At 32.3% G+C, this 21600-nt stretch overlaps 1 protein-coding gene across 5 annotated transcripts in view; it reads left to right on the top strand.

The window, feature by feature from the left end:
- TMTC3 (transmembrane O-mannosyltransferase targeting cadherins 3) overlaps positions 1 to 21600 on the top strand; it is a 62511-nt gene that overhangs the window by 15543 nt on the left and 25368 nt on the right. For all 5 annotated transcript variants that reach the window (XR_004676136.1, XM_034987876.1, XM_034987877.1 and 2 more), the window contains exons 3-9: positions 2141 to 2359; positions 4111 to 4210; positions 7039 to 7154; positions 7600 to 7772; positions 12977 to 13229; positions 17732 to 17880; positions 19714 to 19834. Coding sequence is in view for 4 of the 5 variants with exons in the window: in XM_034987876.1 (XP_034843767.1) it covers positions 2141 to 2359; positions 4111 to 4210; positions 7039 to 7154; positions 7600 to 7772; positions 12977 to 13229; positions 17732 to 17880; positions 19714 to 19834 (1131 nt within the window). In the remaining variant the exon portion in view is untranslated. The remainder of the gene's footprint in view (positions 1 to 2140; positions 2360 to 4110; positions 4211 to 7038; positions 7155 to 7599; positions 7773 to 12976; positions 13230 to 17731; positions 17881 to 19713; positions 19835 to 21600) is intronic.

The raw sequence follows: 21600 nt of genomic DNA, 5'->3' as shown, positions 1-21600 counted from the left end.
ATCAGATGGTTGATGTCATCAAGTAATGATAGCCTGGAAGCCTATCTGTGAGTGCCCAAACCTTCATAAAGATTTTTGTGTCAGTGTAGATCTTAAAGACACATTTTGGGCTTTGGACATATTCCTGAGCTGTATGAATACTGACATAGTAGGGGTCTTTGGACTCCTCTGGCACTCTTAGTGTTTAGATTATCTCTTTAGTAAGCCCATTCTTTAGCTATGATTATACTCGGTTTTTGAATGGTTCGGTGGATTATAAATCTAGCTACATATTAGAATCTGCTTGGCACTTAAAAAAATATTACTAAGGCTCTACTCAAATCTGTTACAGTTATCTCAGAAAGGGATGTGGGCATCAGTGTTTTTGTCTTGTTCCTTTTGTGTTTGCTTTTTTATTGTTCTTGTGGAATTTGGGGGGCAGGGAGGAGTAGAGGATTAGGTTTTTTCTGTTTATCCAAGTGATTCTCTGGCATAGCCATGGTTGAGCTGTAATGAGCCATCTCTTCTGGTATTTGGCCTATGAAGTATCTTTGTTAAGGTAACTTTTGCAAATATCCCATTTCACTTTGTTTTGCCATTGATATATGGAGATTCACATTAATAGGGAACTATTAGCCTATTCATTATATTCATGCTTATGTTTCTATGTTCTTATGCCAACTAATACTATGAATAATTGTTTTTTCTCTAAAATACCTGAATTTAATAATGATCTATATTGTTTTGTTTGTAATAGAACTAGCTGTTTTACTATATTTTCACAGAAGAATCTATTATCTACTACACTGATGATTATCACAGTGGAGTCTTTAGATTACTAATGCATTGTGTGAATAATCAGTCAAGTTAATAATTAATCTATTTTTTAATTGGCCATTACCTGTGACTGTACATCTAATAGACCTAACAAAACAATTATGTATATTACAGTTAAAAATAACCTATTCCCTGCACTTTCAGACTTAGTCCTTTTGACTGGCCAATATGTCCCAGTGGAACTACAGTAACATTTCAGGCACTCAAAAGGTTTCCAGGCCTTTTTTTGCTTTTGGATACACATCATGTCAGTTCAGTATAATGCCTTAAAAATAATTTTGTATGCCTGAGCTAAATCAAATGATGTACAAAAATTAAGCAGCAAAGAACATTCAAGGTAGACATCACTCATGGCATGTGTAGTCAATACAGAGATATTAAAATGTTCCTGTTTTCAAATTGAGAAATGTTTGTTCCTTGTGGTTCCTGATGTTCCCTAGTAGGGATAAACAGGTTTAAGTCGATACCTGTAATACCAGAGTTATAGCAAAATATGGTAAGAGGTATGAGAGTGAAGAAGCTGAGTGTGAATGCCCTTACATAAAATTTTAAAAAGTAATAGGATAATATTTTATGTGTTTTTGTCCTGTGCATTTTATTCTTAAATCTGGTTTGATTTTTGTCTTATGGTAAAAATATTTCTGGTTAAGTGAAACTTCTAGCTTATAAAGAAATTCAGCAGCTTCACATAAAATTTGATTTATTGCCAGTAAAGACTACCATAACAAAGGTATCTATTCTGTTATTCTAAGAAAGTTTTTGTTTTTGTATTATTCTCTGGGTAGTATTTGGGGGTTTTTTGGTTTAATATATTCAGGTTTACATATTATGAAAGTGTTTTTCATAAAACAGTACTTTTCTGAGTCTTCACAATTAAAACTGAGCTGGTAAACATTCTGTTCTTATATTTCCTTTTGAGAATCTGGCCAGCAGTTATATAAATGCTTGTATTAGTAATAGATTGGAAAGTAGGCTTTGGAGAGAATCCTGTGTTCTGATTTGATCAGTGCCACTATTGTCCTGCTTTATTATTTTTTTAAATCTGTGTATTGAAGAGGAATTAATAGTCATATGTTCTTCCTCTTCTATTGATGGGATGGGATATTTGCAAAAGGAGGAAATTGCCTTTGTTTTGGGACTAAGGAAATAGGAAAACACATTATAAAACTATCTTTTAGTCTTGTGTTATCCTTGGAGCAGTTCATTACTTTATTGCTATATCTCAGCCAAATGTAGATACTTTGAATAGGAAATGCAAAGATTAAGTTATGTGTGCTAAAGGACCATGGAATTTTAATGATGATGATTGTTTTTTTCCTTTTAGGAGAGAAGCCACAAGTCTTACCGTCCCTTAACAGTATTGACATTTCGTTTAAATTATCTGTTTAGTGAACTGAAACCAATGTCATATCATCTTCTAAATATGATTTTTCATGCTGTGGTTAGTGTGATATTTCTTAAAGTTTGCAAACTTTTTCTGGACAACAGGAGTAGTATGATTGCTTCTTTACTTTTTGCAGTGCACCCAATACACACAGAAGCAGTAAGTAAAACTGTAAATCAGTGTTCTTCTTCTTTTTTTTTTTTTAACAAAGCCTACATAGTGACTATAATGGTATATGTTTTTAAGAAAAGAAATTTAACCGTGGCCTTAATTAAAATATTTGAAGATTTTTAAATTAGTATAAGTCTTAACTTTCTAGTGTACAGAGTCTGACTTCCTTCTATATAAAATTTTTTAATTTATTTATTTTTAAGATCTTATTTATTTATTTGAGAGTGCGCACAAACAGAGGAAGCCACAGGCAAAGGGAGAGGGAGAAGCAGGCTTCTGCTGAGCAGGGAGCCCCATGCGGGGCTTAATCCCAGGACCCTGGGATCATGACCTGAGCTGAAGGCAGCCGCTTAACCAACTGAGCCACCCAGGCGCCCCTAAAATTTTTAAATTTAAAGCAAGTTTTGAAACATAAACATTCTTTAAGGACATAAGATAAAATTGCTCAAGATGAGTAATGAAAGGATAAATGAATACAGTTCCTTGCTAATTGTTTTTTTATGAATATAGATTTAAAATATTTGTCAACTTCTTAGTGTTTCAAAGGACAGAAAAAAATAAGACAAGTTTAAATAAAAGATGAAAATATACGTAAACATATATCAAAATATATGCAAACATAAAAAAACATTCTAACCAGTGAAGATACTCTACTTTCATGTTTGTCTGTTGCCACGTTTCAAAATTGTGAGCTGTCTCTGCTGTTGCCAGTATGTCTGTCAGCCCCTACATACCAAGAGGTACTTAAATTATAACTTTATTTTTCTTGATAACCTTGAAACCCCAAAATTGCCTCTCAACAGAGCAAAAAGGACTGTTCAGTTGCTTTGTTACAAGCTTTCAGTTGTAAGCAAAAAAATGTATGTTTGAACTCTTGTTGTGCTTGAATTTATTGGAAGGGGTTTGTGTGTCTCTCCCACTGTCTTGAACCTTTTTATGTCTAGTTGAACAGACATTTTTCCGTGCATTTACAAAAACGATAGGTTGTTTTAAATTTTACAGTGAGTTCAGAATAAAGGAAGAGATTTGAGGGTTTTATATTTAAATTTTTAGAATTTAAAAAAGGACTTTTATTTATTTGAGAAAGAGACAGCACAAGCAGCCAGAGGGCAGAGGGAGAGGGCTAAGCAGACTCCCTGCTGAGCAGGGAGCCCCTTGCAGGGCTTGATCCCAAGACCCTGAGATCATGACCTGAACTGAAGTCAGACACTTAACTGACTGAGCCACCCAGGCACCCCAAAAAAGGACTTTTTAAAGTTTATTATCTTGAGTTTACACATTTATTATGAGATAGAACTTACTGAATTTATGAATATTTTTATATTTTAAGAATGCTTGTATTTTAAGGAAATATGTAAGGTCTTAGGTTTTTTGTTTGTTTGTTTTTTAAATTAAGAACTATTCTAGATATTGTCCTAATATTATGTAAGATGTTACTGTTGAGGGAAGCTGGGTAAACAGTACACAGGACTTCTCTGTACCTGTTTTTGCAACTTCCTGTGAATCTGTAATTATTTCAAAATAATAAAAACTATTTTAGAGTCACTGGTAAATTTATTTTTATGGAAGATATACAAATTCACCACATGAGGGCACTCAAAGAATGTCTAAGAAACTGAAATGTGTGCTTGAAAAATTATGGCAGTTTGATTTCTAAAGTGCTGTTCTTATTATATGTGGTAGTTAAATTTTCAGGAGCCTCTTCATTAATATGAACTCCCCTCCCTTTCCCTTTTTAGGTAACAGGTGTTGTAGGAAGAGCAGAACTTTTGTCCTCTATCTTTTTTCTAGCTGCATTTTTGTCATATACCAAATCAAAAGGACCAGATAATTCCATAGGTGAGTGTCTTAACATTTAATTTTTTTCTCTATATCTATTATAAAATATATGCCACACTTGGGTTTATCTTTAGCATGTATGGACATATGAACATGATATTGCAACATTGTCAGTATTAAAAAAATTTTTGCATGAAGTTTATATTTTATCATGACTAACAGATTATGTATGATTTAACTTAAAAAAATTACCCTAGAATATGGGAGTTTTAGAGTCATTCTTAGTTCCATGTACTGTTATCTATAAATGATACAAGTACCAATACTTCAGTTGTCTTTCTATAGTAAAGCTGTGAATTGTATTATTTAGGTAAAGTTGAAAGCTTATTAGAATATAACTTTATTATGTGTTGATCATAGTTGAGTTATTGTTATTGAGTCCCTACCATGTGGCCCACCCTGGAAAATGCTTTGTACAAATTAGGTCTTTAATCCTGCTAATGCCAGCTATTAGCAGAAAACAAGCTCCAGGCAATAAAAATGACTTTTTAGAAGTGTGGGAACAGTGGGCATGAAAGAGGTTTTATATAATGGTAACCTATATTTGGTTGATCTTAAAATTTAACTCTGAGGTTTTTTCCTACATTCTTGGAGAATTTTCTCACTGTAGACCCAAAGTACTGATGATAAGGAGCCTAATTTTGTATTAATGTAAACTAAGGTTCAGGAAATAAGTGATTTAGCCAAACACTTTTAGTGTGTTCTTAGATTTGTAATATGGGTAGGTTTCTGTCTCCATTTCCTAGAATGGTTCCTTATATACAGTAGGTGTTCATTATATTTATTTAGCAAATGACCAAGTGAACAATTAAACAAATAAATTCTAATTAAAAAGATGCTGACCCTGCTTTTGAACCTCTCTCTATCCTCTTAGCTCCCATAATACTTCATATTCTACAATATGTAATTTTACACTTAAGACCATAAACAGTTTTGTTATCATCTTTGTATTCACTATTTTATCTAATGTATGTTACCCTGTGCAAAGGTGTTCAATTTGTAATTATTTGATCACTTTAAATTCTAGGCTGTTAATGACCCATGCCCTTTTTTTTTCAAGCATGATCCACCTCAGGGCCTTTTTCCTTTCTGTTAGTTTGGGTTTCTGCTCAAATGTCATCAGTACACCACTCATCTTTCCCATTCCTTTCTGCTTCCTTTCACCTTCTATTTTTCTTCATAACACTTAGGTCATCATTTGGCAAATATATCTTTACTTATTTGACTATTATCTCCCCCACAAAATGTAGCAGATACTTAAAATAACTTAGAATATGTGATTGCTGGAAGTTTGTATCTTTACACATGTAAAATCAGTTTAGAAACCTGTATTTTGTGTTGGAAAGGATTTTAATGATTGAAATTGAATCAGTACTTACACATGTATATATTTTTAAGTGTTGTTAATGTATTTAGCAGGGGGACTTGTTTTGGACAAAATCACATACGGTAACTTTAACCACAGAGATCTGTTTATAAAATCAAAGTTTATATTCACACAGTAATATAGTCACCAAAAGTTGAAGAACTGAAGTGACTGGTTTCAGTAAAGTTCTTGCCTTTATTAGAGCTATTAGTTGCTGAGATTGAATCCAGCATTGCAGAAGGCAACTGTTTGCTTTCTCTGTCTTGGAATGGAATTACAAACTAGTAAGAAGCTCTGAATTTAATGTCAGAAGAACCAAGTTAAAGTCATGATTTCTTTATTGTGCATGACTATTTTTTTAGACCTCCAAAATTCTTTCCTCATCTTAAAAATGGGTATGATTATATCAGCTCTCATATCCCATTGGTATAATCTACTACTTTCATATTGATGGTTTTGATCTAACTAGAATATGAAGGGGTTTTTTTTTTTTTTTTTTGAGAGAAAGAATACTATTACATGGAGTATCTCCAATAGTGTTTCAAAGTTTGAGTTGTTTTCCTTTCAGTAGTTATAATCTATAGAGTATTCTAAAGTTGAAAACAATTTCAAAAATAAATGAATTTCTGTATTAAGGCAAATGACAAAGGAAAATATATTAGATTCATAAATCGTTTTTTTATTTATACCTGGAATTAAGTCAATTATTTGAGTTATTACTTTGATTAATGTTCTTAATAAATAAACCTAAGGTCACGCAATCATACTACAGTATATCTTTTAAACTGGAAGAGAATTGGAGATTATATTTTCCAGTAGGAAAACTGAAACTCAGAAAAGTTTCCCAAAGTCACAAAGCAAGTTAGTAGTAGATCCAGAATTACTCTCACAATTCATTCTTCTTTAATCAAATTACGACTACTACTACTACTAGTAGATGTTTGCTTAAAGTTGATGAAGTAGGTTTTCTGTTTAAATAGAACTTCTGAATATTCTATTGCAAATTTTTAAAAAAAATATTAAATTCTTACTATGAACCTGTTTCAGTTTTTATACTCTTTTTTTTTTTTAATAGATGCTAGTTTACTTTGCCCAGTAGTTTTCAGTTTCAGGTTTTTAATAAAACATAGATGTCTACATAATGAAGTATTTGTCTTCATTTCAAACTGATAGTTCATCAGTCACAACACTCCAGCCTGTAAGTTTCTCTTTTCCACAAAAAGTTTTAGTACAAGTTATACATCTCAATGTTTTGTTTTGAGTGCATAAAGGAAAAATCACTTACAACATTTAAATATATTTTAAAATATAAAGTATAGGTTAGTGGGAAATAACGTAAATGTGAATAGAATCACAAGTAAACTTTTTTAGTAATGTCTAATAGTTGTCTAACTTAAAATATCTCTATGATATTATAAAATTGTTTTGTGTAGTTCTATATTTTTCTGTTCTTAAATTGCAGTATGGACTCCAATTGCCTTGACAGTGGTTTTAGTTGCTGTTGCAACGTTGTGTAAAGAACAAGGAATAACAGTTGTGGGAATTTGCTGTGTGTATGAAGTATTTATTGCACAAGGGGTAAGGAGAAATATGTTTTTTTGTTGCTATCACTTATCATACTTAAATGCTCTTATAATAAACTTGTTTTCTAAATGTGTCATTATGTAAATTGGTGTGTTTACCAAAAATGATACCAAAAAATTTGCAAGAAACCAGCATGTTTTGTCCTATTATCCATTGAAAATTACTTAACATTTTATAACTCGCTCACTTTTTTAAGGACAACTCTTTGAATTTCAATAATGGAATCATTAGGCAATTTGGTAATGTATACAGTAATATTGTACAATATAATTCAGTATTGGATAAGATTATTGGGCTCAGTTTTATTCATTATCAGTTCCACAAATTGCTCCATATTGATTTTATAATTATAGTCAATTTATATCTAATCTTACATTTTGAAAATACTGCATAGAAAACATTATAGTATATTGTTTAAAACTTTTTTTTCCTTTTGCAGTATACTTTGCCATTATTATGGACTACTGTTGGACAGTTTTTCCGTGGAAAGAGTAGTATTCCATTTTCTATGCTGCAGACACTAATAAAACTCATTGTTTTGATGTTCAGTACACTATTACTTGTTGTGATTAGAGTCCAGGTTATTCAGTCCCAACTTCCAGTATTCACCAGGTATGAAAGTCTGGTTCTTTTCTTTTTTTTTAATTCTTTCTTTCTTTAACTCTTGATGTTCAGTGATTATAAGTGTTTCAGAAAGCCTTTGATTTACGTGGAGGTTTTTTAACAGCATTATTGAGGTATAGTATTTTTTAAAAAATCTGCATATATTTATAATGTACAAATTAGTAGCTTTTGACCTATGTGTACACTCATGAAACCACCAGAATGAAAATAATGATTTTAACTTAATGATAACAATGATTTTAACTTGATTGGTTACGTGATAAGTCTTTTATATTCTTAGTGATTTTTATCTACTTGTTCTAATAATTATTGAGAGGAGGACGTTAAAATCTCTGATTGTAATTATAGATTTGTCTATTTCTCCTTATAGTTTTATCAATTTTTGCTTCTTGTGAGTTCAAGCTCTATTATTAAGTGCATAATATTTAGGATTGTGATTAAATGAGTTTCTTTATCCCTGATAATACTTTATCCCTGGTCTTTACTCAGAAATTCACTTTATCTCCTTTTTCTTAGTGTTAACATTGTTTTTCTTTTTCCATCCTTTAACTTTTTATCTATCAATATATTTATATTTAAAGTTGACTTCTTGTAGATTGCATAAAGTTGGGTCTTTTTTGTTTGGTCAGATTTTTTTTTTTTTAAGATTTTATTTATTTACTTGACAGAGAGAGAGCACAAGTAGGCAGAGCGGCAGGCAGAGGGAGGGAGAAACAGGCTCTCCGCTGAGCAGGGAGCCCGATACCCTGGGATCATGACCTGAGCCGAAGGCAGCCACGTAACTGACTGAGCCACCCAGGCGCCCCAGATAGTATTTTTTAAATGAGGTGTTTCAACTGTTTACATTCAATGTGATTTTCGTCTTGTACCATTTTTCTTTGTGACTAAAGGATTTTCTTTAACATTTCTTGACGTGTAGGTCTGCTGGTTCTGAATTGTTTTAGCTTTTATATATAAAAATATCTTTATTTTATCTTTGTTTTTGAAAAATATTTTGAATTCTGAGTGTAGAATTCCACATTGTTATGCATTCAGCACTCTAATAATGTTGCTCTACTATTTGCTAGCTTGCAGTTTTCACTGAGATATCCTCTGTCATCTTTGTTTTTGTGCTTCTGTGTGTAGTGTGTCTTTTTCTGTATGTCTACTTGTATTATTTTCTCTTTGTCATCGTTTCTTTATTTTTTTTTAAATTGAGACATAATTGTTATATAACATTATTAGTTTTAGGTATACAGTGTAATGATTTGATACATGTATATTGAGAAATGATTATCACTAATAAGTGTACTTAATGTCCATCCATCACCACACATAATTACAAAAAATTCTTGTGATGAGAACTTTTAAGATCTATTTTCTTTGGAATTTTCAAATATACAGTACAGTGTCATTAACTGTAGTCACCTGCTGCATATTACTACCCTAGGACATATTTATCGTATAACAAAATTTGGGTGAAAGTGGTCAAATGATACAAACTTCCAGTCACTGTTCTTTTATCTTCATGTGTCTTGTGTTTAGGTTAATTGAGCTTAGGATCTGTAGGTTTTACTTTATGTAAATTTTGGAAATTTTTTTTCTATTACTTGAAATATTTTTCTATTATCTTCTCCTTTTCTGGGACCCCAATTACATGTATATTAAGCCTTTTGAAGTTGTCAGACTAATGCTCTTTTTATTCCTCTCCAAAAACTATTTCTCCCTGTTTTCGTTTTGGATAGTTTCTAATGCAATATATTCAAGTTCACTAATCTTTTTTCTGCAATGTCTAATCTGCCCTTAATTTTTTTCTAGTTCTTTTTCATTTCAGATATTGTTTCCATTTCTAGAAATTCTGTTTAAGCCTTTTTATGTTTCATGTCTCTACATGTTCTAGTGCTTTAATTTCCTCATCTACTAATTTTATTAGTAGTATAAACTAATTTCTTAGTTTAGATTGAATAATTTTTCTTCTCATGGATTATATGTTTCTACTTCACATGCCAGGCAGTTTTTTAATAGATGTCATATATGTGCATTTTACTTTAATTATATTACTATAAATATTTTAGAGCTTTGTTCTGGGATACATTTAAGTTATTTGAGAAATGTTTCATCTTCTAGCCATGCTTCTAATCTTTGATGAATGAGACCACAGCAGCATTTACAATAGGGCTAATTTTCTTCCGCTACTGACACAAGACCCTTCTGACTACTATATCTAATAGACTGTGATTTATGAGGATTTTCATTCTGGCGCTGAGGAACTATTCCCACCTCTGTATGGTATTTGAGAATTTTTATCTAATTCTTTTGAGAGGTACTTTCCTAACTGCATTATTTTTCCTAGTGCTGCTATAGCAGATTACCAGAAACTGGGTAGCTTAAAACAGCAGAAATTTATTCTCTGTCAGTGCTGGAGGCCAGAAGTCCAAAATCAAGGGTCGGGCACAGTTGGTTCCTTCTGAGGACTCTCAGGAAGAATCTGTTCCATGCTTCTTTCCTAGTTTCTAGAGGTTGCTAGCAGTCTTTGGCATTCCTTCTTTCTTGTGTGTTTCTCTGTATTCTCTCTTTGTATAAGAACACCGGTCATTAGATTTAGGGCTCACCCTAATCCAGTATGACCTCATCCTGACATAACTAATTACATCGGCAAAGAAATAGGTTTCCAAATAATGTCACAGTCTGAGGTTCTAGGTAGATATGAATGTTTGAGAGACATGGTTCAACCCACTACACTGACCTTGTGTATTTCCTCACATACATATGCTGAACAGTTCTCATCAGTACTAAAAACTGGAGAGAGACCCTCTACAGATATGAGTTCTCTTTCTCAGCAGCTTTCTTCTCTCTGGTATTCTGCCCACTGACCCTAGCCCCCTGGGCCTCTAGGGCTCCCAGTTCTGTCTTTGCAACCTAAGGATACTACTAGGCTCCACTAGGTTCCCCCTCACTGCTCCACAGACTAAAATCTGGGTCTAGGTATTGAACTTTCCAAGTAGGGTTTCCCTTATTTATTTTTCTTCCCTCAGGTATCATTATCCTTCTTTCCCTGATGCTTAGTGTGTTAAGAAAAGTTTTATATATCTTGTCCAGTTCTTTGTGTTTAAAGCTGGACGCAAAAGTTATGATGAATTTAACAAGCTGCATCTTTTTGTCCTGCTCTGAAATTTAGCATTTTTCCATTTCACCTTACTCAGCTAAAATTTAAAATGAAATTTATACTAGTTCCTTATTCAATTATATTAAAGTATCTGACATTAAATACAAGAAATTTTTTTTTTTTTTTTTAAACAAAAGGCCAAATGTTGTTCGTGTGCTGTCCAGGATAGTGCATAGCTGGCCCTGGTTAGAATAAAATTTTATTCAGATAATTCTCTTACCTTAAACATTTTCTTTGTATCATTTTCCATATAATTATTCTTTTCAGTAGCATTTTATTCTTTAAAGAATACTTTCTAATTTCATGAATTTTTACTTCTGAGTCTAGCCATGCTAAACTGAACAACTCATTTATTTTTTTTTTAAGATTTTATTTATTTGAGAGAGAATGAGAAAGAAAGAGCATGAGAGGGGGGAGGGTCAGAAGGAGAAGCAGACTCCCCGCCAAGCAGGGAGCCCAATGTAGGACTTGATCCCAGGACTCCAGGATCATGACCTGAGCCAAAGGCAGTCGCTTAACCATCTGAGCTACCCAGGCACCCCTGAACAACTCATTTAAGTAGTAAGATATGTGAAATAGATTGAATTGTAAATATATACTTTATAGTTCCTTCTTCACCCTCAGTTTCAGTGTTATTGTTTTTATTATTCCTTTTAGAGAATTTCCATCAACTGTTTTTCATCTCCAGTTCTATAGTGTGAAAATGTGGTTTATAAGTATGAATGTATTTGTTTTGTGTATGTATTTGTGGATGGCTGTATGGAATACGTTACATCTAAATATGTATTTTCCAAATAGAAGCATTTAAAAATATGTGTGTATATATATTTTCTTCTATTATATTACCCTATGAAGTTGACTATAACATTGTTTGACTTGCTTTGACATGTGTTCTTTCTCTATAGTACAGTTATTAAATTAGCTATTCTAAATAAACCATTAGTTATAAAAATGAACTCTGAATAGTGGATTATAGGAAAAAAGCTTTGTATTCAATTCTGTTGGCTATTTGAGAATTCAAGTTCTGACTCAAGATTTATTATTTTTCATACATGTAGATACTCAAATATGAAGGTTTTTAAGATCTTACTTGTTCAAATAGTATTTACTTTTTCTCAGCCATTTGAATTTTTAAGAAGACCAAGTCAAACAAATGTTAGGGGTTGATTTTTCTTAACTCATTCATTTTAAAATGAGAAATTGGGTTTTTAAAGGACTGTATATTAACATAGCCAGTAAAATTTTGAATGTAGCCTAAAAAAAATCTGAAGCTATTAATTTGAAATATACTTTAAAAAATGCTTTGACTATGATTTGCCTTAGTTTGCAGGAAACAGACTAAACTAATGAAATGTACATGTAATATATCATGGCCTGGACAAATATAAATTAGGATATAAGTTCATATTAGTATGTACTAGGAGAAAAAGTAGAACACAAAATGTTACATAGGCCTATACAGTTATTATTCTATACTGGAAATTTGGTTTTCAGCTTCCTAGAAGTCTAAGCAAAAAGGAAAAACTCATAGGTATACAGTTTTCTCTGTCCACAACAAAAGAAAAACATAGTAATTCTTTCTAGGAAGCATAATTTTTATTAGCATTTAGTGCCTTTTGAAAGAAGCCATCTTATGCAGAAAAAACATTGGTTAGTGTTCTCAGAAACACTCATACATCACATACAGCAATGACACTTTAAAAATTTTTTTTTTACTTTTAATCAGGAAGTTATACTTATGCAGAGTATCATAATATTATAGTGACTTGTCTGAATTATTCTAATAATAAACTAGAAATAGATAACCTAGTTGCCCTTTAAACAGTTTTTCATAGTTTGTCTCAACTAGACGTTTCTTAAAGGTTAGACAGTTTGAACTCTAGTGAGGACTAAATACCTCTAGTAAGGTATTAGTAAAAAATATTTTGTCTTTTTAATGAGATTATGTGTAAAATATTGCTTTTATTGTTCAACATTTTATTTATATGTTATATGTTTTGTGTTTACAAAGTGTTTTAAATAACTTTTGTTTTCATTCTTTATACAGGTTTGATAACCCAGCTGCTGTAAGCCCAACTCCTACAAGGCAGCTAACTTTTAACTATCTCCTTCCTTTGAATGCTTGGCTTCTATTAAATCCTTCAGAACTCTGCTGTGATTGGACCATGGGAACAATACCACTTATAGAGTCATTTCTAGATATTCGAAATCTTGCAACATTTACTTTCTTTTGCTTTTTGGGGGCGTTGGGAGTATTCAGTCTCAGATACCCTGGTGATTCCTCCAAGACTGTTTTAATGGTAAGAAATTCCCTTAATTTCTCAGATGATGTAACATTCAGTTGATTTAGAGACTGCCTTTAATTTGTCAAAGCATCTTCTTAGAAACAGCGTCTTTCTTTGTTCAACATCAGCCTAATTTATTAACTTATTTTAGGCTATCCTAAAATTATATATCAGAATTCCATGTGCAGGCGTAATTTGACATTCACCATGTAAAGTAAAAACTGGTTATGAATTTCTTTGATTTAGTAGGAACTCTGAAACCATGAAGCATGCCTTTGGCATCATTTTCTTCTATTTCTTTACCTAAGTAGATCATACACTTTGAGGAAATAGATCACTGTTTTCTTGACACAGAGAAGAGTGTCCTGTAAGATAGGCAGCTAGAAATATATAGCTCTTTAGCTCTCATTAGCAAGATTTTCATTACTCCCCAAGTTATTTTACTGTGTTCAGAGAACTATGATTATTTACACAGTCTTGTTGTTTTTCTGAGGTGTATTTCTTTGTAATTCTCTTACTCTGCTGTCACTTCTTACTTGTAGCAGTTTTATTGTCTCTTCCTTTAAATTACTGAAGACAGTAATAATCTTTAACATTTTCTTGAGCATTTGCTATATGCCAGAAAGTGCTTTTAATACTTTACAAATATTTCATATTGGCTGTAGCCACTAGGTTCATTTATTCAGTAAAAAGTTTTTCTTGTAGCCTATGTACCGGGCAGCCTTTTAGGCACTAAGGATATGATAAAAAGAAATACAAGGCCCCAATTACCAGGGAAACTGGCATTTTGGAAAATTTGAAGCTAATCTCTGAGATGTAGAGAAGATTGAAAAAAAAGTTTGGAGGAAAGACCATATTTACTATTTTTTAATCTGTTGAGTTTGATCCTAGTAGAGATCTTGAATAGCACTTGAGTTCAGAGGAGAGTCCTAAGCTTCACATAAAAATTTGATAGATTGGCATAGAGATAGTAATTGAAACCAGGATGAGAATAAGAAGGTCTATGGAGAGGTTATATATAGAGCAGCCTTTCTCAACTGGGGTTTTGTGACTTTTCTCAAAGATGGGAACCAGCTATTACCATTCCAAATACATAGAAGATAATTCATACACATAATGAATGCCTTAGAGTATTTGGTCTTAATTCTCCCTCAGAAAATAGTTGAAGGGGCTAGCTAGATCGAGTGAAAAGAGAAGAAACCTACAACTAGGTCTTGAAAAACTCCTATATTTAGATACTATGTAGAGGAGAATAAACCTAAATAGGAGATAGACCAAATGGACGGAAAGGTAGGTAAGTATTTCAAGAAAGATGGAATGGTTATCCCTAACAGATGCTGTTAGGCAGAAAAGTGAGATCAGTCATATTTGACCTATTTTAGGTGTATTAGTTACTTAATGAAATTTATTTCTGTGGAGAGATTCGATTAGATGAGAATATGAAGATTGGTAGTATAGATAACCTGAGGGGTAACTCAACTTTGAATATTTCAAAGGAGGAGACAAGCTTGAATTTATTACCACCTAAGTAAGAGAAGACTATGCCAGCTTGAAGCATAACAGACTGCTGATCTCATGTCGAGCTTGGAGGAAGCATAAAGATCTAGAATTAGTGGACCTTCAGAGGTAGAAGAATCACTTTCATTGAAGTACTCAGTTGGCTGACTTTTAGAAGCAAGGGATATCACTAATGGATTGACTTGCAAAAACCTACTCGTTGATTTGAAATGTTGATTGATTAAGTGGGATTAAAACCAGCTACTTACTACCTTGGCTGTAAAAATATTTTCCTAAGAATGTGCGAACTTGTTTTATACCTAAAGGACATAATGAATAGGTAAGGTAACTTAAAGATGTGTTGTCAAAGGAGATGTTTAAGGTTGGAGAGACAAGAGCATATTTGAATATGGATAGGAATGATACAGTTGATTAGAAAGTGGTCGAGTAAATGAAGGGATGGTTAATTGTGAGATTTGTGAGGAGCAGGGGCAATGTAGAGCTCAGGTTTGGCCTGAGAAAGATGGAGACACACACCTCTTATGTCGCAGAAAGGATGGAAATGACATCAATGTGGATGTTGGTACTTTTAGTAGCAGGGAATTGAAGGAATTCTTGTTTTATGGCTTTAGTTTTCTCTGTAAGTTTGGAAGTATGATCACCTGCTGAAAGTGACATGAATTAAAAGTTTGAGAAAAGTAAACCTAGAAATTCTGAGGAGTTTTAAGGATCAATTGAAGTTGATAATCATGAATTTATGATGATACTAATCTGTTTTGCTTTGGGACTGTCTCTAGTAGTGCTTTGCTGTTCACGTAAGTACAGACAAAGCAGATACATGATAGAATACATCCAAAGCTGAGGTTCTGCTAAAAGAAAGGAAAAGTAAGGAACGGTGGGTGAATGTAAAGTTTTGGCATTTAAAATAATGATTTCTATAATATAAGCTGAATAAAAATAGGATAGTGCCAATGAAGTAAGCAGAGATTTATATAAGTTTTATTTTATGTATATCAAAAGGAACAGTTATGATCTTAGGTATAACTTCTTTAAGATAGTCCTAAACATGCTATGTTATATGGTGATGTTTTGTGAAGATCTTTGGAAGGGATAAGTAGATCAAGGGAGTACCTGCTAAGTACCAGATACTGTGTTAAACACTTATTAAATAAAATCTCATATGTATCCTGACAATATAATGTAAGTAGTTATTAATCCCAATTTATAAAGAAACACAAATTGGCAAGATGGTTGATTAGTTTACCTAATGTTACACAGGAAGTAAGAAATTAAACTGATTTGTTCCAACTCCTTTAACTACCACCTTTCCTTTTAAAGAGAGTTTTGATTCACTGAAGAAGGAACTTATGGTAGCCATAGTTAGCTAGGTGGGCATATATTAATAGAGTGTATTAGAACTTTTGAGTAAATTAATCATTAGAGACATTCCTTTATCCAAGAACCAGTAGATTTTTTGTGTATGTAGCTTATGCATCAGTCCATCATACATCATTGAATGAATTTAATAACACTTTTAATTATTTCAAATAAAATTGCTTTAGAGCAGCCATGAATTAATAAAAAATTTCTTTGCCTGTTTGTTTTTAGAAAAGGACTACAGGGATGCCTGGGTGGCTCAGTCAGTTAAGCATCTGACTCTTGGTTTTGGCTCAGGTCATAATCTCACAGGTCATGAGGTCAAGCCCCAAGTGGGGTCTCTGCTCAGTGGGGAATCTGCTTGAAGATTGTCTCCCTCTGCCCCTCCCCTAACTCACTCTCTCTCTCTGAAATGAATCTTTAAATAAATAAAAGGAAAGGACTACATATTTAGGAATATCTGTTTCATAGCTAGCCAGTTATTTTTATCAAGCACTCCTGGGAAATGGAAAAATAATTATGTATTCTTAATGTTTTACCTTTTTGATCAAAAAGAAAACATTAAAATTTCAGATATATAAATTAACTGATACTTAGTAGTCCAGTAGTGTTTTTCTTTAGATTCATTATTTCCTCATTACAAGTCATTAATTTATCATATATGGTGAAAGTATTTTTTTCAATGTGTGTACATCTTTACATCTGTATTTTACTAATAAAGTATAATAAAGAGAAAACAATCTTTCATACTGTTAAAAGACTCTCAAACTTCTGAAGCTGAAGGAACAACTTGCATAGTTATTCAGTTGGGTACTATAAAACAAATCAGGGTAAGAAAATATGGAAGCAGATGCCCATAGAAACAGATGTCCTAATAACAACCAACTTAGTTCCTTTCACAAGTTATTTGTGCTAGTTGTTTGTATCCTGCCTTTTTAATGGCTTTATAGTCTGGAAACCATATGCTATCTCATTTTCAAAATGACAAAAATAACCTAAGCATTTTTATGATTTATTTCAATGTACAGTGTTAAAATTTTAGAAATTCTTATAGAATAAAAGACTACTGTTTAAAGGGGGCAGTTTTATTTTTATACTTATGCTAAGCCTCTATTAAATGTATATGACTCATCAGAGTATTATGTAAAAGAATGCTGGGGTACAGACGTAGTAGTCTACTATCTTGTCTAAAGGATACCTTATATCATTTTTCAATTTCCAATATGATATGAATACTTACAATAATAAAAATATAAAAACTGGCATGATTGGCTGTTTTGTCCCCCGTTACAGTTTTGTTAAAACCTGTTAACATCTCTGTCAGTGTATTTTTACCACACAAACATAAGTTGTATGTATAAAAATTATTAATGTCTTATTTTAGATATATTTTCAAAAAATATTTAATTGGATAGCCCTAATTAGAAGTCCTAACTTGATCTCACCTTGGTGACATACATCCTGATGTTTGTTGTTACCGTCCCTAAGTTGCCATCTTTATGTTTAAATTAGTGTTATTTATAGTATTATTAAAAATGGTCCACCAATACATTATTCAAATTAAATGATAAAATATTTGGGTTTAACTTTTGAGTGTCCGTATATTTTTTTAACTTATTAAAATATCTTATTTTTCTTTGTAGGCACTTTGTTTGATGGCATTACCATTTATTCCTGCATCGAACCTTTTTTTCCCAGTTGGATTTGTTGTTGCCGAGCGAGTATTGTATGTGCCTAGCATGGGGTTCTGTATTTTGGTAGCCCATGGATGGCAGAAAATATCAAACAAAAGGTGAATTAAAATGTTAGTTCATTTAATGCTTACTAACTATAGAATTAAGTGTGATGCATTTAAGTGTTTAAAATGTTTAGTTCAGTTATATAAGTCCCACTTTTATACCTTTTTTATTTTTCATCTTGATAGTCTCCTCATTTTTCTGTAATTCAGGTTAGGAAAATTCCATAGCACCCACCTCATCCTATGTTCCTATTATTATCATCAATATAATTTTATTGTACAGCCTGCGACATAACAAACTTTGAGTCAGACCCAAATGAAAACAAGGATATTGTTGAGACTAGTTATAAATGACCATTGCCACTTCGATATGCAATGAACTAAGATACAGTCTTCTTACTTCAGTCATATTGAGTTAATATATATAAATGCATATAGTAAGCAGTCTGTAATTTCTTGATATCATCACTATCTGCATCATAACCACCATGTCCTAGTTGCCTTAAACTAACAATTAAGGAACAGAATAGTCACACTGTATATATGCAAGAAATGGCCACTGACTGCTTTCTCACTTTCCAGTCATCCTTCAACCCGCAGCATTCTGACTCGTCTCTACATCATTGCCTCCTAGTAGCTAAATTCAGTCAGTGATTGTATTTCAAATTTATTTCCCTGGTGTCTGTAAAAAGTCTGTCTCCTAATTCTCTTCCATGTCTGCTCATTGCTGCTCAGTCCCATCTCAGAGTCGTCTTGCTATACTTGCTCTTTAAATATTTTTTATTTGCCAGAGTTTTACTCAGCCATTTTTCTCACACTGTATATTCTCCCTGGATGATCTCATCCATGTCTACAATTTTCACTAACATCTACCAGGCCTTTTCTCTTAACTTCTACCCATATATCCAATTTTAATCAATACCAATTTTTGAGTGCTTACCATATGCCAGGAGCCATGCTAGACCCTTTAGATTTGTTTTATTTAATCTAATATTCCTTAACTGTTGTGCACATTTGAAAATTAAAGCTCATCTAGGTTACTTAAATCAGGTTACCTCAAGATCACACAGTTAGTAAACTGTAGAATTTTGATTCAGATTTATATCTGACTGCTTCCAATGTCCATGCTTTTTCTTCCTTTCCTTTCCTTTTTCCTTTCCTTTCCTTAGGCTCCATGGTCCATGTTCTTTCTGATCCATGCACTCTTATCCTGATTAAGTGGATCTCTCAAAATGAAAGAAGTTGAACTGTGTTACTAAGACAAAAACATAGAGAACATTAGTACTAAATGAGACCATAGGGATAAATGAAGTATAAACTTATAGATGAGGAATTGAGTCCCAAATAATTAGCCTAAAGCTGTATAATAATTTGTATCTATTTCATAAAGAGTTTTACTATGACTTGTAATAAATAATTCTAGCTTTAAAATATGAAATTATTCCAAGAATGTCATGATAATCTGTGGTATAGATGCAATCTGTGTAAGCCAAATTTTTTAAAATATAGCCAATGACAAGATTGACCCTTCATAAACACAAAAATATTCAAATTTTAAGTAAAGGCCCCAAAAAGGAAAAGTCACAGTTAAAAATTGGTTTGTCAACTTTTTGCCATTATATGTAAACAGAGTTTTTGAAATAGAGGCAAATATTGGAATTTAATATCATTAAAGACTGAAGTAGAAGGTAGTATGCATATTTAATTTTTTTGGTGTTATTCCCTTTGAAGTTAGACGATTATTAGAACAATCCTCATTCCTTAGAATAAACTCAAAGATGATATTAGGGGATATTTAACATACTTTTTACCTCTATTCTAAAAGATAAAATGCTTCTGGTGATATAGACAATGGTTTTTTTGTTTTGCTTTTTTTCTCTCAAACAGTGTATTAAAAAAGTTATCCTGGGTTTGTCTGTCTATGGTGATATTCACTCATGCCTTAAAAACACTCCACAGAAATTGGGATTGGGAGTCTGAATATACATTGTTTATGTCAGCCTTGAAGGTAAAGTATTATCCAGAATGACAGGAAAGTATGTTATTAATGATTTCTTATAGTCATGTCTAAGATGTTTTTACATTTAATTAGACATTTTACTGTCAATTTTAAGTACTTCTCCAAAAGATTAGTAAAAAATGATTTGTTCTTTATACAATATATACCATAACCAGTGCTTTGAATTGTATTTAATTGGTATGTCTATGGCATATATGAATAATTCCCTAAATGCTATACGGTTATTAGAAGCTCAAATGATAATAAAATGTTTAAATAAGAATACTATATATAGTTCATAGTTCTGAAGGCAGACTTTTTTTTTTTAACCTTTTAACGTCTCTAAAATCAGAATAAATCTTACAGTGAGAGGCATCTTACAATTAATTAGTGGCTTTTTTGTTTTCTTAATGGCCTTAGAATTGATGGCATCTTAGATTCAATGAAATAAAATACATAACAAAAAATGGCACCCTACTATGTGGAAGATAACCAAGGTTACAATACTGTAGGAAAGATAAGAACAGGCAGAAAGTAGTAATAAAGCATTTCTATAGAATGGAGAACATATAGGAATAATGTCTTTTTAAAAATCATAAAATTTGGTTTCTGTATGTTATAAGCAATGATTTTTTTTCAGGTGCTTCTCTTCAAAACTCTAAATTCTTAACTTCCTTTAGGCTATTTCTGTACTCCCCGTTGCTTAGCTTTATTGGAATACTGCCTCATTCCAATAGTCTGTGTGACTTCTTGATTTGGCATCAACTTAAGATCACATGACTATCCTTTTGTCTCACTCAATAACTCCACTCCCTCCTGTAGCTCAGAAGTCTGTAAACAGAAGAGACCTCATTACTATACTTCTCAATCTGCAGTCCTGGAATACAAATGGAGCCCCGTAATTTTCAAGAATTTTGCTTATCTTTATTCCTAGAACAATCTCAAACCACAGCCCCACTCACTGAGGCTAGTTCCTTGGCCAGGTACCATCCTCTCCGTGCAGGAATATCATGCCCATCTGTGAACTCTTAAAGCACAGATTAATTTAGAACTTTAATCCCAGGTTTCTCATTACCATAATGGACTGCATAAATAGCTTTATAACAAGCCTAAAAATAAGTAATCAGAGAAATGTTAAACATATTCTCCTGTTCAGATGCCTTCTCTCCCAAAAGAATACAGATAGTAGAGCAGGAGTTTTCAAACAGCACCATGCAGTTTTTTTTGTTTGTTTTGTTTTGTTTTGTTTTGTTTTGTTTTGTTTTGTTTTAGGTAAGTTCTATGCCCAGTGTGGGGCTTCAACTCATGACCCCGAGATCAAGAGTTGCATACTCTACTGACTAAGCCAGCCAAGCACCCCATGATGCTTTGATCAAATAAAATTTTCAGTAAAATTCTAATATATCAAATAGATGAAATCAGATTGCTGTGGTTTTAGTATATTTATATAAAAGGAAGGAGAGTAAATTTGGTGAAGCACTTCATTTTGGCTCCTTTCTCATCTCCAGGGACACCTCTGTGGAACACTCCATTCCTAATAATACACCAAACAAATATCTTTGTTAATTGGAGGTATATATACAAATTTTTCTTTTCTGAGAGAAAATCCGAATTATTTTTTCAAGTTTTATTGAGGTATAATTGACATATAACTTTGTATTAGTATCAGGTGTACAACACAATGATATCTGTATATATTACAAAGTAATTACAGTAAGTTAACTTCTGTCACCTCACATAGGTACAATTTTTTTCTTTTGATGAGAATTTCAAAG

This window comes from Mirounga leonina, unplaced genomic scaffold (assembly GCF_011800145.1).
Source record: "Mirounga leonina isolate KUSES-001 unplaced genomic scaffold, KU_Mleo_1.0 Mir_418, whole genome shotgun sequence".
Taxonomy (NCBI): domain Eukaryota; kingdom Metazoa; phylum Chordata; class Mammalia; order Carnivora; family Phocidae; genus Mirounga; species Mirounga leonina.
Note: the sequence above shows the minus strand (reverse complement) of the source record. Positions and strands in the feature narration are given on the sequence as shown.